The sequence below is a fragment of the Humulus lupulus genome, chromosome 8, assembly GCF_963169125.1.
Source record: "Humulus lupulus chromosome 8, drHumLupu1.1, whole genome shotgun sequence".
Lineage (NCBI taxonomy): Eukaryota > Viridiplantae > Streptophyta > Magnoliopsida > Rosales > Cannabaceae > Humulus > Humulus lupulus.
The window spans coordinates 67886234-67904654 of NC_084800.1; the positions used below are offsets into that span (position 1 = coordinate 67886234).

The 18421-nt window shown below is 36.8% G+C and overlaps 2 protein-coding genes and 1 non-coding gene across 3 annotated transcripts; 1 reads left to right on the plus strand and 2 right to left on the minus strand.

Moving 5' to 3' along the window:
• Positions 1 to 326: 326 nt before the first annotated feature.
• LOC133797648 (tubulin-folding cofactor D) lies at positions 327 to 7814 on the minus strand. The gene is made up of 17 exons (XM_062235622.1): positions 7509 to 7814; positions 6449 to 6996; positions 5934 to 6036; positions 5546 to 5722; positions 5119 to 5310; positions 4777 to 4893; positions 4549 to 4653; positions 4128 to 4298; positions 3826 to 4041; positions 3496 to 3694; positions 2938 to 3143; positions 2629 to 2853; positions 1972 to 2541; positions 1609 to 1878; positions 1477 to 1521; positions 1183 to 1371; positions 327 to 974 (listed from the first exon to the last, which is right to left on the minus strand). Exons 1-17 carry the CDS (start codon positions 7716 to 7718, stop codon positions 687 to 689), a joined length of 3831 nt encoding a protein of 1276 aa, XP_062091606.1. The 5' UTR covers positions 7719 to 7814; the 3' UTR covers positions 327 to 686.
• A 39-nt stretch (positions 7815 to 7853) lies between these two features.
• TRNAE-CUC (transfer RNA glutamic acid (anticodon CUC)) lies at positions 7854 to 7926 on the minus strand. The gene has a single exon. It is a non-coding gene; the product is annotated as a tRNA-Glu (tRNA).
• Positions 7927 to 10930: 3004 nt separating this feature from the next.
• Positions 10931 to 18163, plus strand: LOC133795549 (uncharacterized). Its single transcript, XM_062233001.1, has 5 exons — positions 10931 to 12580; positions 12674 to 12765; positions 12856 to 13069; positions 17936 to 18032; positions 18141 to 18163. The coding sequence occupies exons 1-5, from the start codon at positions 10931 to 10933 to the stop codon at positions 18161 to 18163; spliced, it is 2076 nt and encodes a 691-aa protein (XP_062088985.1).
• The last annotated feature ends 258 nt before the right edge of the window (positions 18164 to 18421 follow it).

Genomic DNA, 18421 nt, shown 5'->3' on the forward strand with positions numbered 1-18421 from the left:
TAGGGTTGATTATTAGAAATTAGAGCATCAACAATAAATAGTGTCGTAATGTCATATTTTAACATTTTGAGAAAAGCTTGCTCTGTCAAAAATTTGCCAAATTTGGTATACTAGATCTAGATATGGGAATATTCATATATTTTATTTATTTGAAATAGAAAATTAATGAGATAAAAAGATAATTTTAAAAAAGACTCAAGTCAACATTAATGAGTTTGAATTTTAATTCAAATAAAACTTAAAAAATAATTGTGCATTTTGGTTTGGAACACAATGCTGTATCAGATTCAACACTTTTTGGAGATGTTCTCAAAACAAAAATGGCCGAAGGTTGTGAGGTATTATAAATTCTTTTTATCAGAAATTATGCAATACATTTAGCACTTCACAAATTAAATTGGTATGGTCTGAAGATTTTCAAAACTCAAACGTCCCAGCACTCTTGAACTCGAGGAGATATGTTTCATTAGCTTAAACTAATCAAAGCTGGACTCAAAACTGACTCAGACATTCCCATCCCCCTTTTTCTTTAATCTTCCATCATTTTCACAACTATTATGCTTTAACACTACCAAAAACTTGTCCAATTCAAACAACAAAACTCAGATTCAACTTCAAGTGGTATGTGTATAATTTTAAACAAAGGGTTGAGCTAAAAACAAGGAACAGTTAATTGTTTAAAGACACTAGAACCCAGAAGACCCTACCAATGAAGAATATGATGCATTTTCATCAGTAGCTGTGGGCTTCTTCTCACTGTTCTTTTTGGGTCCTCCACTCAACTTTCGAAGAAGCTCAGCTTCAAGACCGGCCATATCATACAACTCTAACCTTTCAAGCCTTGATGCTTCCATGTCACCATCCCAACACGTTTCTGAAATTATTTCAAGAGCCTTCTCAATCTTGTCCTCATTCACAAGATTCCCGTTTTGCAGGAGCACAAGGTACACTTGTTCAGCAGCAGCTTTCCTTATCTAGATTGACACCAAAAATAATAATAATTAGAACCATGTAGCAATTCAGGGATGACAAGCAAAGACCACTTTGCCGGGTATTAATGGCAAAGAGTTGAGAGAGCAAGAATGGAGGTAACATAACTGGGTGACATGAAAATACCACTTCTTATAAAGGGGCAGAAAGTGGGTTTTATCTTATTAGTTGTAGATTGCAAGTAATACTGACCTTAGGATACCGGTGACCTAAGAAGCTGAGAAGATGAGAGAAGGCCCGAACATTTGTGGGGCTTTCTAAAGTAGAAGCTATGTACCCAAGAATTGCAATGCCTGCATATAACTTGGAGAAATCCCTTGAACCCTTTAATTCATCTTCAAGAGAATCCAATACACCAGCAAGAAAAACCGTGGTATGAGCCTGTAAATTATCCAGAAAAGTAAAAGATTGTAAGTACTAATAAAGATAAAAGATTAATACAGATTCAATAATATATTTTAAAAAGTGAAAAATATAATAACCAACCTCCATATTCAGAAATATTTTATTGCTGAAGAGAATCTCAATGGTCTGCAATACAGAACAAAATTTCATCAAAATCAAGATGTTTCACAAGGAGAATAATTTTACATTGAACAGAATTTTAAATGATTCTACCTTTAATGTAGGTACAATGACTCTGTCACATTTTCTGTAATGCTGGAGTACCCAAAGCATGTCAGTTGATAGCATATACTCTCTAGAATTTTTCTCATCCTCGTTTCCAATTTCAACAGCTTGAAGATAATCCAACAATGCTGAGAGAGATGCCTTCCTCAATGACTCTTGTAAGCCACCAATAGAGATTACTAGACCAGACAGTACTAACCTGCTATAACAACTGAACTGAAGCAATTGGACAAAGCGTGGATATGAAAAAGAGGGTACCTACAAACAATGAGTCAAGTATAAACGTTTTGCTTTTGCTAACTCAAAGAAGTTAATTCATAAAAGTACTGACAAAATAGCATATATGCTCACCGTCCATTTTAAGTCGGTTTTCTCGGGAACAATTCCTTCCAGCTTTTCCCTGTAAGGTATATGTGGGATATGAACTATCTTACAATACAAAATCCTCTGGAGAACCTTAGCAGCCACTTCTCTTAGTTTATCCATTTTCTCAACAGCTTGCTTACATATTCCCCCAACAACAGAAGTTGCAAGGATTGCATCAAAAATTGAAGTTGACTGATTATTCTCAACCACATCGCTGTTAAGAAGCTCTGATGAAGACTCAACCTCACCTGAAATTCCAGTAAAACCAACAGAAGCTCTTTTACAGAGTATGTAAGTACATCTCTCAAGGCCATCCATGGAAGCCTCACGAACCCATGAGCCCACATCACCTCTGTTATCAACGGAATAGTCATCAAGAGCTTTCAATAAACTTGTCATCACTTCATTTTTTATCACGAGTATCAAATCCATTTCATCCTCCCGTGAAGGCCTACCACCATCAATATTTTTGTCTTGAGTTAATTTTTCACAAACTGATACAAGTCCTTTGACAGCATTTACTCGTGCCTCAGCATCTCTATCATCAGGATTATCCTGCAAAAAAGATCCAATCATGACACTCAATCAACAATTTGCTCATGGAAAGGAGAAATTTTTTACTATAATCAAAATTCATCACACCTCAATTGCGCAACAACTACAGAGCTTTTTAAGGACATCCTTCCACTTCCTGGCCAAAAGTTCATATGGCAAAACACCTATTGCCAAAGCTGATCCTCTTCTCACAGCCACATTTTGATCAGCCAATAGTAGAAGATACTTAGATATTATATCACTAGGACCTCCGATATCATGAGCAACTAGGTATGCTAGAACAAACTCTTTTAGAGCTTTCACAGCAGCATCCTATACAATGTATTGTAGAAGTGAAAAAACAGATTAGCAAATTTGTTTGTGACTGAAGAACAACTTGGATCTAAGGAAAGGCACCTGAATCTGAGAATTAGGATGTCTTAAATTCTCATTTAGAGTCTCAAGCAAACTCTTCTTTATCTTTTCTGTTAATGACAAACGAACTAAAGATATACATTCAATGAATCGTGAAACAGCTAAACGCATAATCTCTCCACCCTTTCCACGATATAAGCGTGCTTTCTCAATAGCCGGAACAACAGCAGCAACACGTTTCTGTTTTTCTGAACAAGACAAGTTGAGTAAAATCACAGTTCAGATCTAGTGCATCACAAGGATCACAAGCTCAAAGGATACATGAAGATACATTTCTATTAACAGTTAAAAATATAAGAAGTTTCCGGTATACAATGTATTCAAGTAATGACAATAACTGACATTCTGACACGGTTTAGTGTTTTGAATTCTATCTTCCCCACACATATAAATGGAAATGAAAACAATTACATACCTCTCACCTTATCTCACAAACTGAAACTTCAAGGACCCAAACTATAACTTTTAGACTAATACAAATTATAAGTTTCACTGGTTTTGCTAATCATCTAATAGTTTAAAGAAGGCAGGATCACTAACCAGAAGAAAGAGCATAACCACATTGATGTAGTGCCGAAACAAGTTCCCCAACAGCCAATGTTGCCCCATGACGCATGCACAGGTCAGTTGAGAGAGTACAAGGAATTAGTGTTTCCAAAACGGAGTCCGCAAAATACACTGGATCATACTTGACAAGAGCAAAAAGGGCCTCTGCTGCAAGTTCTCTCAAACCTTTATCCTGATTAAATTAGGTCAACTGTTCTTAAAATTTCCAAAGAAAAAAATAACTGATGCAGAAACATATCTTAACAAAAAGCAATAATAAAATAAAATAGTTTTTTAAAATAAAGAACTTAAGTTGGAGCCTACCCAGTGACAGATCTTGTTATATAGTAGCTCCTCTGCAAACGGATAAGGATAACCCTCAAATTGAGCAATAAAGACAGCAACATGAGTGTAGGAGTGTACTCGGGAAGAAAGTGAAAAATAATCTGCAGTGTTTACAATGTCAATGCCATGTGGGTAATTCCCCTGTCTTCCAACATTCTCCTGAAAAGCAGCTGCTGCTGCTCTTCGACAGTTCACCTGACACATCATAGCTCAAAAACTTCACACAGGTGACGCATAAGTAGCAACTAAATCCATGGCTTAAATAAATAATAAAATTGCACCTCACGGTCATAGCAGGCCACTGTCAAAAGGTGTGGTGCAAGCTGGTCCAAAATGCTCCTCATATCTGAGTGATAATATGCACGACCAAAAGCCCAACAAACATAAGCTGCAGCATCACGTACATGAGAGCCAACACTATGTGGACCCCTACGTATATCATAATGCAGTGCCTGTTCGAAAGATTTATCCATCATTAGTGCTTAAATCTACCAAGCAACATCCAAACACTCAAGCCTAATGAAACTAAAGGAGAAGAGAACAAGCATTTATAAGTAGATATTTTGTTTGGAAGATAAGTTATACAATCCGAACAAAAATTACAAATTTACTTCTACATGGTTCAAAATAAGGTTATAAACACAGTAGCACACTACACTAAATATTATAGATGTATAGAGATGAAACACATTTCAATACAACCTTCACAACAACAGGTACGACTTTGGGAAGACTGGCTGGCAACAGCAATCCTCTACGTGCCAATTCAGCCAAAGCTAAGCAACCTCCATGCCAAGAACCATCACCCTGGAAATTTATGATGTGAGAGGAAAAATTCATGGTACAAAGTTGGCAACACTCGGCCATTTTACAGAAACAGTAGGTAGAATCATATAGCAAATTAGCTGTAGTACAAATGCATTAGTGTACCTCGCCAGGCGAAAATAACTCCAAGACAGATGAGAGCACCTCCTCTGAGAGGGCAGATGTAAGACGTGAAGTAATACGGCCTATACCCTTTGCAGCAGACCAACGCACTACAGTATCCTACATTATATAACCAACAACAGCAAAATCAAATATATAGTTAATGTGGAGTTTCACATTAAACCTTACATCATGGATAAGCACCCCTCAGCGACAACCAACAACAAATTAACATTAGAAAAAAAGAGAAGAAAGAAGTCATATTTAGGAATTTATGACAGAACATAAATACTTCTTATAGAGAAGTAACCAAGCTCTTAACAAGACCTAGCCCAATAGACATACCGTGTCTCTCAAACCAGTAAGTAACATCTCAATGATTTCTTCAACAATTTCTGGAACATCTATATCTTCATCCTGCAGGCAGCTTGAAGTTTTATCTGAGCCACAATCAGCAACATTCATGCCATAACTGTGTTGATCATTTTCCCTGGATACAGATAAAGATACATTTTCTCCTAATGAGGTGGTTTTGCTCTGCATTTCAAACATATTAAAAGTTGGGATGGTAACAGAGTAATAATTTGTGAAACATGAAGTAGAAAAAGCAAACAACAATTGCACTTAAGGAATACCATTGCATATACTATAAGCATCAAAAAGAAAATCATTGCATATACAATAAGCATCAAAAAGAATATCATTGCATATACCATAAGCATCAAAACAAGAGCTAAAAAAGTAACTGACAGAAAGATTGAGCATCTCTAACCACATAACGCCATGAAGGTATACGGTGAGGGAGACAAATAAACCCAATCCGCTGAGTTAACTTCATCAAATATTTGCGAAGCAAAGGACTTCGCGCTGCATTACTTGACTTGATCAACAATGAGGTATCATCCCAAACTTTAGCAATCACATCAACCAAGAGTTTCCGTCCACCACCCTGTCTATTATAGATCATACATAAGATATACAAAACTAAGGGATTAAGGCAGTTAACCAAACAGCAGTACTAAGCCATTAAAAAATTAACGAATTCAAATTTGTAATGCCTAGAAAGGACTATTAAAGATATGTTAATGTATCCATAAGTGCTACTAGAAACAAAAGCGAAATTTTTAATAATAAAATGATACTCCATCCAAAACTCATACCTTGAAAAGGGCAGTCAGTGCTTCTACAGCTCCAAGTAACCGGAAGTGATCCACAGCATCATCTATAACAGAAGACAGGACTTCATGTGTCCAATCAACAAAGCTGAAAAAGAAATCATAAAATAGGACAGGTAAGTCTAAGCAGTATGAAAATTAGTTTGGACACAAGCAAGCACGTAATTTACAAGGTAATATTAAACAATTGATGCAATCAGACATTAAAGAAACTGCTATATTTTCCTAGAAACTGGCTATTAAACTGATATCAACATGTGAAATGTGTCGCCTGAACTTCACTAGATTTTGTGGGGGAAAAAAATCATTCTACCATATTAGTCACAAGGTTTAGTTGCGTTACAGGTTTCTTTTAAATCAGTTGTGGGAAGAAAAATAAAGTGACTCCTGTTTAAAGAAACCTATAAACAAAGAAATGAAACGGTGGTTTAAAACAAAATCACAGTGTGAATCAGTATTATCAGCTAGTAAGTAGCATAAAATGAGTGCAATTTAAAAACCTGGAAAAGGCCTTCGGCATATCAGGACGAGTTAAAAGTTTAGAGAGCACAAGAGCAGATATAGAGCGCATAGGGCCAGCATTTGACAAATAATCCTTGGAAAACCCTATAATCTTCAAAACCAAAGGAGCTGGTTCATGTTCACCAAGATTAGTGTTGCTTGTTATGCTCGTATCAACAGTGGAGATATCAAATGGAACCAAGACCAGTATTGAGAGCCACAAAAGCATCACACATTTAGCTTCCATCTCTCCGGTACTTTCCTGCCGGAGAGACGACACAGATTTTGTATAATGACACTTCTCCAAGAGAGAAACTGCGAGTTCCAAGTCCGAAACTTGATGCGGGAAGAACCTGATTACAGCCTTGTATCCACAGACTGTGACCAGAGAATAAAGAATAATGCATATTGGCTTAATAACTTCAAGAATTTCATCAGAAGCTACACCTAGCTCAATCGTTTTAGAACGAACAATAAACATCAGAGGGGAAACTATGGTCTCCAAGTAAGGCTCCAGTAGCTGCCCCTGTTCTTGATACTTGTCCATCTGCATTTAAAAATGCAAACTTTTCAACACGTTGCATAACTGCAGCCTGCAGACTTAAGATATCAAATTTTTGTCCATATTAACAGGCTACTTGAATACGTGATTGGAGAGTCTTCATTTCTGATATTCAAAGATTGAAACTGTTCTGTTGCTTCCATTGATAAAACACGATACAGAAAGAAATGGGATTGTATACGAGCGTTTAGATAGATTTTATTACACCGTTAACCCACATACGTTTGCTACCATCTAAAATAAATATATAAATTCTAAATTATTTCAAAAACATTGTGCAAATGGATCTAGGCACAAATTTCACAACTCTATCCTGTTAGTGGTACTAAACCAGACATGTTAAGCTCTGAATATAAAATACAAGCAAATGGGTACATTATATATCACGAAACAAGAACGTCGCCATTTCAGCTTGAAGTAAGTAAATTTAGGTCCGATACTGAAAACGACAAATGCAAACGGAACAATCTAGAGAGATAGAGAGAAAGAGAGAGTACAATGGATCGGATCTTCTGAGGAGTGGCGGGATCGGAGACGCGTCCATCAGAAACGATCCCGTTTAAGAGGGATTTAACGAGCTCCCATTCTAAAAGAAAATACTTCTGCACCACCCTCTCCTTGGAACCGTGCTCGTCGTCTTCCTCTTCCACTGGTAACCCATCTAATTCCTCCTTTTGCCTTGTGGTGTCTTCCGCCATGGCAGCCATTTTCGAGGAGAGCGAGAGAGAGAATAGGAGTTAGTGAAAACTGTGTGACTGAGAGCTTTCAATTCCCGCCTTGGTACCAAAATTACGATCCATAGTGGGGTCCAAAATGATGTGAAAAGAAATAAAAAGTTAAAATTCCGTTGCCGGGACTTGAACCCGGGTCTTTCGGGTGAGAGCCGAATATCCTAACCAACTAGACTACAACGGAGATTGATATAGGTTTATTCAATTATTATTTTGTTTCAAAATAGATGAGAATATACAAATTTCATGCCGTTTACAAACAAAAATTTATTTTCCTCCCCAATACTTGAATAACTTGAGAGTTTGTAATGTTGTAGATTTTATATTAGGGATTTTTTTATAAATACAGAAATATAAAAAGTTTCATTTATTTTTACGGTGTTTTAATAATTACTGCATATATTCATAATCTAAAATTTTTAATTCAAAAATACGACTTCTTCTTCTCAAAGATGACAACTGATATTTGCGGCAACTTGATCTTCGATCTTCAACAACAAATTGCTCCGTCAAATCTAAATCACCATAGCAACCAAATTCAAATTGGAATTTAAAAAAAAAAAATCAACAAAATCTGAGATCTAATACCAAACGTGATTCTGCTCCTCTACTCCAGCCGAGACCAAAGCTCTCCTCCACAGCAACCATGGGTATTCCAGCCACAGCAGCTGAAGAGAACTGAAATTGCACAAATCAATCAATATAAGAAACAATGGGTATTCTGTAATCTTTAATTAATTTTGTTTTAGTTTTTCTTTTCTTTTTTAATTTTTATTAACTTTTTATAATCTCTTTAATGGTTCAATTTTGCATTTCAGATTCTACAGAGAAAGTCGCAAAAATAATCTAATATCAAAATTTAGGAGGTGCTACAATCCATTTATAGGTACTATATTGTTATTCAATAAAATTTGAGCAACCAAAATTAATTGTTCTTTATTAATATCAGAATCTCACTTGAATTCAGATGTAATTTCTTTTGAAAGTTTGTGGGTTTTACTTAGTTGTTGCATTTTTGGGTTGCACTATGTTAGAAAGCAATATTTTCTTCTTTGTTTTGATTAATTGGAAGTTATGATGCTCTGTTCTTACTGATATGTCTTTTTTTTTTACATTTCAGGTTGCATTTAGTTGCTAATGGTTGTTTAGAATATAGTGGTGAATTTTAATCAACTAAAATATAGTTTCAGCAAAAGGTAAGTTGCATATAAGAATATTGAAAGTTGAATTAAGTTGCAAAGAACTCTATTTATTATTTATATATTCTTAGAGTTTCTATTTCAATTATATAGTTCCATCTTCATTCGAGCAACAACACAATGTGAGCTCTATTTGCAATTAGAAATTGCTCCCATCATATCCAAATCAACAAGATAATCACACTTGTTCAATCCTGTAAATTCCAATTAAAAATACAAAAGATCCATCAAATCTAGGTGGCATTAAGTCTCAGTAAGCAAAGGTATGTTGCTTAATATAATTAATTTTGAATAATTAGTTTTTTAAGTTACTATATGTTGCATTTTGTTGCAGGGGGCTGTTTTATAATTTGTAAATAATAGGGTTGTTTTATAATTTGCATTTGGTTGTTATAAGTTGCATTAGTTGTTGTGTTGCATTTTAGATTGCACTTAATTCCTACGTCTTGAATGCAACCCATTGCACTTGGACTAGCCATGTGTTGCTTTAGGTTGCATTCATAATTCATTTAGATAACTCGCATTAGGAGTTGCAGTGGATTGCGCTTGGACTAGCCATGTGTTGCTTTCGGTTGCATGTGGTTGCATTCGTAATTCAGTTGGATAACTCGCATTAGGAGTTGCAGTGGGTTGCACTTGGACTAGCCATGTGTTGCTTTAGGTTGCATGAGGTTGCATTCATAATTCATTTAGATAACTCGCATTAGGAGTTGCAGTGGGTTGCACTTGGACTTGCCATGTGTTGCTTTCGGTTGCATTCGTAATTCATTTGGATAACTGGCATTAGGAGTTGCAGTGGGTTGCACTTGGACTAGCCATGTGTTGCTTTAGGTTGCATGAGGTTGCATTCATAATTCATTTAGATAACTCGCATTAGGAGTTGCAGTGGATTGCGCTTGGACTAGCCATGTGTTGCTTTTGGTTGCATGTGGTTGCATTCGTATTTCATTTGGATTATTGGCATTAGGAGTTGCAATGGGTTGCGCTTGAACTTTCCATATGTTGCTTTAGGTTGCATGAGGTTGCATTCATATTTCATTTGGATAACTCACATTAGGAGTTGCAATAGGTTGCACTTGGACTAGCCATGTATTGCTTTCGGTTGCACATGGTTGCATTCGTAATTCAGTTGGATAACTGACATTAGGAGTTGCAGTGGGTTGCACTTGGACTAGCCATGTGTTGCTTTAGGTTGCATTCATAATTCATTTAGATAACTCGCATTAGGAGTTGCAGTGGGTTGCGCTTGGACTAGCCATGTGTTGCTTTCGGTTGAATGTGGTTGCATTCGTAATTCAGTTGGATAACTCGCATTAGGAGTTGCAATGGGTTGCACTTGGACTAGTCATGTGTTGCTTTCGGTCGCATGAGGTTGCATTTTAGGTTGTTATATGTTGCATTTGGTTGCATTAGTTGTTGTGTTGCTTTAAGTTGTATTGGGTTTTGCATTTTAAGTTGAATTGGGCATGCATTGGGGTCGACCTTGCATTTAGTCTTTATGGGGTTGCAGTAGACTTAAGGTGATATATTTTGCATTTGGTTTCATATATTTGTTTTATAATTTGCTAATAATTAGGTTAATGTAGTTGAAGTGGTTTGTTGTGTTACATTTGAAATTGCAGTCCATGGTTAGATAGAGTTATAGTAGGTTGCATGGGCTTGAAGCTGAGATTGCAGTGAATTCCTTTGAAAATGCTTTAGGATTCTTAGGATATTGTTTTGGGTTCTTTACCATAATAATAAAAAAGAATATGCACTTCATTTGTCGTTTATTAGGTTAATTTGGTTGCAGGAAATGGATAGCATTGCAATTGTAATGCAACACAGTGGGCAATGGGATGAAAACAGAAGAAACTACATCAACTTTGAAGTTTGTGGTTTACTCATTCCAAATAGTTGTACCTACAACAACTTGGTTGGAATAATATGTGAACAATTGAAGTTGCAACCAGAATCAACAGTTTTAAAAATCGAGTATCAAGTTAGAGAATGATACCTACTTTCAAAATTGTTGATGATTCACAATTGATGTTCTACATGGACTTGAAGAAAAAGGAAACAGATTTAACAAAATATCCATTGTGCCTCACAACTGAGATCAATTCAATTAGGCAATCATTCTTCTCAAATAGGAGTACAACAACACATAATCAACTGTATGATGAAGTTGCACAAGCAGAAGAAGAGGCATCAAATTCAGATGATGAACTAGTTCTTGATTGTGGTGCCAAAGAAGTTGTAGACTTTATTGATTATGCAAACTCGGTCTCCAACCAAATTATAGAAATGCTAGACAAAAGAAATGATGAAGAAGAAGTGATTGACATTGATGAAGATTTGGTAATCAACAACAAGCACCACCAAGAGATTTCTTTGTCTCAAATCTACAAAGACAAAGATACTTTGAAGACAGTATTGAGCCACTATGCAATCAGCAATCATTTCCAATATTGTGTGCAAAAGTCTTGCAAAAATGAGTATTTTGTTGCTTGCCTTGACAAAAATTGCAAGTGGATGTTACGAGCTTCAAGGAATGGAAACACAAATCAATTCATAATTAGAAGGTTCAGCCACATTCACACATGTGCATTGGAAATAAGATTAAAAAACCAACGTCAGCCAACCTTGACAATCATTGCAGATATGATCAAGCACAAGTTCACAGACATCAAAACAAAGTACACAGCTGCAGATATTGTTAGGGACTTGAAACATGATCATGAAGTGCAAGTCAAATACAGCAAAGCTTGGAGGTCTAGAGAAAAAGCTATTGAAAAAGTGAGAGGTAAAGCAGCTGAATCTTATGCAGAATTGCCTAGCTATTTGTATATGTTGCATCACACAAATATAGGATCATATATTGAACTAAAAGCAGATGAAGATGGCAAGTTTTTATATGATTTTGTAGCATTGAATGCTTCAATTAAAGGCTGGAACTATTGCGTACCTGTTGTAATAGTTGATGGGACTTTTTTAAAATCAGCATATGGAGGGACATTACTGGTTGCAGCCACTCAAGATGCAGAAGGTAGAATCTTCCCCCTAGCATTTTGTGTAGTTGATTCAGAGAATGATGATTCTTGGGAGTGGTTTTTTGAGAATTTCAAAAAAGCTTATGGTGTAAGAGAATGCATGAGCATTGTATTTGATCGACATGAAAGCATCATAAAAGCAACCAACACAGTGTACCCAGAAGTACCACATGGGGCTTGCACCTTCCATCTGCTAAAAAACATGAAAAGCAAGTTCAAGAAGAACTCAAAAAAGTTCAAGGATACATTTTTCGCAGCTGCAAATGCATACACTGTCAAAAAGTTTGAGTACCACATGAGAGAACTTGATATGATTGACAACAGGCTACAACCTTACCTACAAAATATTGGCTACAACAGATGGGCAAGAGTTCATTCACCACACAATAGATACTCAAACATGACATCGAACATTGCAGAATCCTTGAATTCTGCAATCGTAGCAGTAAGAGAGCTACCAATTTGTACAATGCTAGAGTGTTTACGAGGTTTGGTTCAACAATGGAGTTGGACTAACAGGAAGATAGCAAATGCAACCTCCACCAAGTTGACTGAGAAGCATGAAGGGATCTTGAATGACAACTACATCTACTCATTGAAGTTGACGGTATTATTTTAAATTTCAGTTACATTTTTTTATTTATAGTTCTTATTTGACTACACATACAACAACAACAATGTTACATTGGGAAAAAAATAGGTGCACCCAACAAATCATATTTTGTACGAAGTTCGTGATGATGTCAAGAAATCAATAGTTGATCTCAACTCAAGAACTTGCACATGCAACAGGTTTAGATACATAACTCAATTGGTTACTTAAAGATTTAATATGGTTTCATAATGAAATTCATTTAATGAAATACATAATTGATTCAACAGGTTTCAGATGGATCAACTTCCTTGTGCCCATGCAATTGCTATTCTTAAAGAAATGAATCAAGACCGATATCAATATTGTTCTCCATATTATAGCAAGGAAGCCATGGTTGCAACCTATCAAGAAATTGTATACCCAATTGGCAATGAAGACACTTGGAAAATACCTGAACATATCAAAGCTGTGAAAGTACACCCTCCAGAAGGAAGAATAAGGGTAGGCAGACCAAAGAAAAGAAGATGCAAAGCTGCATGGGAGAAAAACAAAAAATAAAAAAAGCAAAACAAATGCGGAAGTTGTGGTCAATATGGACTGTAACGCCCTGGATAACCAAGACCGTTACACTGTGTGTTTAAAATAGTGCAAGACTTGCTAATCAAGTCATTTAAGCAAAGTGTGAATTCAATGTCATCAACAGATTAGGAATAAAAGATTTTGGTCACAAACAGGCTATTTTCATTAAAAATGATAGTTTAACACATGGAAACTCAAAACAGGATTTAGACGTCTTAGTTACAACAAATTCCAAGAGTTACAAATAATTCGAGCCACTCTAATGGCAAAATATACATTTTAGGTTTCCGTTCCTGTACAAATCATCGACCGTGGCGGCCGAGCAGCTGACAATGTACACCTCGTCCCCAGAGCTCTCCAACTCATGGTTGATTCAGCCTACCCTTGCCTTTACCTGCACCACGTAGCACCCGTGAGCCGAGGCCCAGCAAGAAAGCATGATAACATAGCAAGATCAACATCATCTATCAAATATTTCACAATGCACAACCAGGAATTCACCATTTCATAACATTTATCCAATCAGTGATATCACACAACAGATTAATAGTTTGTCATCCAAACAGCCAACAAATCACGTCCATAACATCATATTCACAGTCATAATCAACAGTTCATCACATCATCAAATGATATTTAGGGTCAGCGCCCTTAGTCGCACCCTCTATTTAATACACTGTCTTCGACTCTCTTGGGCCGCCCCCAGTGTAATACTCACTGACTCCGGCCAGCTCAACCGAGCTCAGTGATATATAAGCTGCCTCAGCTACCAGTGGCCGAGCCGCGCCCTGTGCGCAAATATTGATTCCGACACTCTTAGGCCCGTTATCGCATGTCCCATGGCATAATAATACCATCTCATGACATGATATACAAGTGTAGGGAGCTCTTAGTCCCATCGTGTCCACATGGTTAATCACATTCACATAACAATGCATACAAACATAGGGAACACTTAGTCCCAACCTAGCCACATAATCAGGTGCAGCTTTCTTACCTTTGGCTTTCAAACGAGCTAGTTATAAGCGATGCTCCTTGAGCGCGATCCAATCCCCGAGCCCTAGCTTAGCACCTAGTCACAACCAAGATAAAGGATACCATTAACAATCTTAAATGATCTTCTAAACCAAGTTCTAGTCATCGGAACATTGAACTTCACCAAATATGGTAAAAGACTCAACCCCGAGCACCCTAGGTTAAATTCCCAAGCCTAAATTCCCAAAATCCCTTAAGTGCCGCGGCATGGGCCATCCATGTCGCGGCATGGCCCCTGACAGAACCCTCCATGGGCACAAAAACAGGTAAGGGCCGCGGCATTGCTTGGACCATGCCGCGGCCCGCCCTCCTTCCTCAGCGTGCAACAACTTCGAAGGGCCGCGGCTCACCACGAACCATGCCGCGGCCCGACCCTTCGAACCCAGAAAAAACCACCATGTTCAATCTCTAAAACTCACCTTAAGCCATCTCAAAGCCCCCAACTCAAAACCAATTAATAATAACAACATTAGAATGATTTAGACAACACAACCCAACCAAGAATCCAGTCTAAGACTCACCAAAATCCCAATTCCAACCTCTGAAATTTCAAACCCACAGAGCTCAAAACCAGCCATGAAAACTCTCAAATTCAACCATCAAACTTCAAATTAATCCTTACCTCAGCTGTAGAATCGTTTCCCCAAGAGTCCCCTGACCTATCTTCAAAGTTTCAAGCCTCAATTTCCACCTTAAACACCAAAATCACAGATATTTAAAACTCAACCATTTCTCTAAATTCCTAACCTTAGAAACGAAAATTCAAAGCTTACCTTGATTCTATCTCAGTCCTTGATTAGTTCCTCAAGCTATTCCTCTGGTTCAGCCCTTCAATTCCCCCAAGTTTCAGTCAATTTCCCCCTTGAAAATCAAGGTTTTGCCTTTGCTAAGAGAGAGAACAGAGAGAAGGAGAGAAAGGTCGGTTTAAACTTGTGTCTACTGTTTCCTAACATATTCCTTAAGTCGTTCCTTAAGTTATCAGACTAATTCCAAGGCTTGGGGTACCGGGAACGTCCCCGAGGGCAAAATAGTAAAATTCCCCAATACTCTCGCCTAAACATTCTAACCTCAAATATATCTCCATATATTTATTTTCATCACCCGATATTCCAAATCACTACACGATACCTGAAGTACCCCTGACTTGCCCAAAGTCAAGCATTAAGCCCCGTTGTGACTTTTCTGCTATCTAGCTCCCTAGGATCGCCCCAAGTCACCGGCTGCATATTTATCCACATAATAATGTGATTCTCACATATTTCACATATATATATATATATCTACCTATCCACATAATAATGTGGTCTCAACATGTAGAGTCCAAGAACTTTACTTAGCTAGTTATTTAGTAGTATTATAGTATGTTTAGTATTATCTTTGTAACTGTGGATTTTTGGTTCAGACCGGGAATTATTTGGACACTCATAGTAGTACTTATAAATTTTCTAAGTTTAATCTATAGTTTAAGAATATTTAGTATAACCTAAGGTTTGATCAATGTGACTGATATTAATGATCATATTTATTATATTATAAGGTTTAGACATCAACCAATAGGATTTTAAGCACATGTTATGAATGGTTATTAAGGATTAAGTATTTTTTAGGATTAAAATTAATAAGGAGTAAAGTTTGAATGTTATAGGGTCAGTCAGCAGCTTTGAAAACGTTGAGGGCTTAGTCAAGGCTGTTTACTCCATTCAAACTTAGCTAAAAATGTGTAATTTCGTGTTTAAATATTCAGCGTGTGCCGATATATCGCAGCTATAGGGGGCGATATGTCGCAACACGTAGATACGGAAAACACGAAACGATGCACGGTCGCCTCGGGCATACTGGCCCAGGCGATATATCGCCTACAGGGGGCGATATATCGCCTCCTCCAGCATGAATTCAAACTCTTTTGAATTCTTTTCCTTTCAGCCATTCAAACTTCTTCAAAAGTCCAGCATCTTTTGAACGAGTCTTCAGCCTTTGCTGAACGATTATTCAAATGATTTTCACCTAAAAAGCCATTATTTTTATTCAAGTAAAATCAAGATACTTTCATTCCCAAACTCTATAAATAGGACCTAGTACCCAGCCATTTCTTCACCTTTTACTCTAAGTTCAGAAGCTGCTAGTGTTAAGTGAGTGTGAGAGTTTAAACACCTGGTTTGGGAAAATCATAAGCTTAAACATCATAAGCTTATCAAACACTTTGGGAAGTGAGGTTCGTTAGTATTTCGGTTGTGGTTAGATTGATCTTGCCAGTCTTTGAGGTAACCAAAACTCTAGTTCATTTCTGTATTATGTTATTTTCTTTCTCATAGTCTTCTACTCAATCTCTAACCTTAATCTCTATTTTGGTTAGGGAATCTAAGTTCTTGAGCACATAAGTTTCGGTAAGCATGTCCCTCAAATGGTTTAGTCTTCTCATTTCCTTTTCATCTCTTTCCTTCTTTCAACTCACTCTTGTTCATTATGGTTTTAGGAGTGTTCCAAAAGTCCCAACTCAGTCCATTATATCCCGGTAACTTTGGTAAGGAAAATAGGCTAGAATCTATATGTTTATGTTTATGTTATCTTATGTGTTATGTTATGATATGTTATGAATATGTTATAAATGTGTTTGTTGTAGGCTTGGGCTTATGCCCTATTTGACTAACAAGACCCCAAAAAGATTGTGGGCATATGCCTATTTAGCTGGTAGGACCCCACTAATCTCATGGGCATAAGCTTGTTTAGTCTATGGGACCCCAAGTAGTAATGGCCATTATAATAAGTGTATTATGTGTTATGATATATCTTTACGTTATTATGAAATTGATTTGTATGACTATGTGTTAGATTTTTCCTTGCCGGGCATTAGGCTCATTCCTTTCTGTTTATGTGCAGGAAATAAGCTTTAGAGGCGGAAAGATTCGTGACGCTTAGAGGATGTGTATCGATGGTGAATGGAGTCAAGGGGCCGAGCGTTATTTGATTCGAGGATGTAGTCTCATTTTAATTTTTATGGTTTTATATGTATTTTCTGCATTTTCTTATGTAATTCTTTTCATTTAAATCATGTTTTGTTTTTGTAAAGACAATGGGATCCCAAATCCTTCTTAGTATTCTATTTATTTGTAAGTAACTCTTATTTTTAACAAGTTACTCAATAAAATTATGGTATTTTCGTAAAAATGTAAGTTTTATGTATAGTTTCGTTAATGGTCCAAATAGTCTAGATTAGTGGGTCATTACACAACAATTTATCACACACAATTACGTTTATGCCCTAACGGGCCAAAATTACGATTAAGCCCTTACCAGTCGAGCAGGGCCCGCATGCTCACCCAATACTCATAAACATGCCTTCTCACACTATTGATTCACATAACCTCCAATTATGCCCTCCCGGCACACTAATCAAGGTCCTTAAGCCTTATTAGTAATTTTGGGTCGTTACATGGACATAATAGAAAGACTTGCAGAAACCGTCCAATAAGGAATTAGATACTAACTGCATCCTAGAATAAAATATCGAAGACTGATACATATTCAGTCATTATTGCTTTATTTAAAAAAAAAAACAAAGAAATTGTTTTGGTACAAAACTAAGATGATACAAATCAATATGCATTGTTGATTTCGTAGATCTAGACAATTTTATTGGATCATTTTCTTTATGTGTTTACTGATTTGCTTAAGATATTTGATCAATTTGCAAATAAGAAATTTAAAGATTACTTTACATCTGAGGTTGTTGATGGTTGCATTGAGTTGCATTAGGTTGCATTTTGTTATATTGGGTATGTGTTTGATGTTGAAGGGAGTTACAATGACTTTGTAATTGAGGTTGCAATAGGTTGTAGTGGGTTGCATTGGGGTATGTTACGCTTGCATTAGTTTCAATGAGCGTGTATATAAGGTTGCAGATGGTTGCATTGGGCTTGTATGTAAGATTCCATTTGTAATTGCATACGGGTTACTTTAGGTTGCATTAAGAATTGCATTTAGTTGCATTTGGTTGCATAGAGGTAACTCAAGCTTTCTATGTGTTGGTTTAGGTTGCATGTGGTTGCATTCGTAATTCATATGGATAACTCACAGTAGGAGTTGCAGTAAGTTGCAGTGGGTTGCAGTTGGTTGCACTTGGTCTAGCCATGTGTTGCTCTCGGTTGCATGTGGTTGCATTCATAATTCATAAGGATAACTCACATTAGGAGTTGCATTGGGTTGCACTTGGACTAGCCTTATGTTGGTTTAGGTTGCATG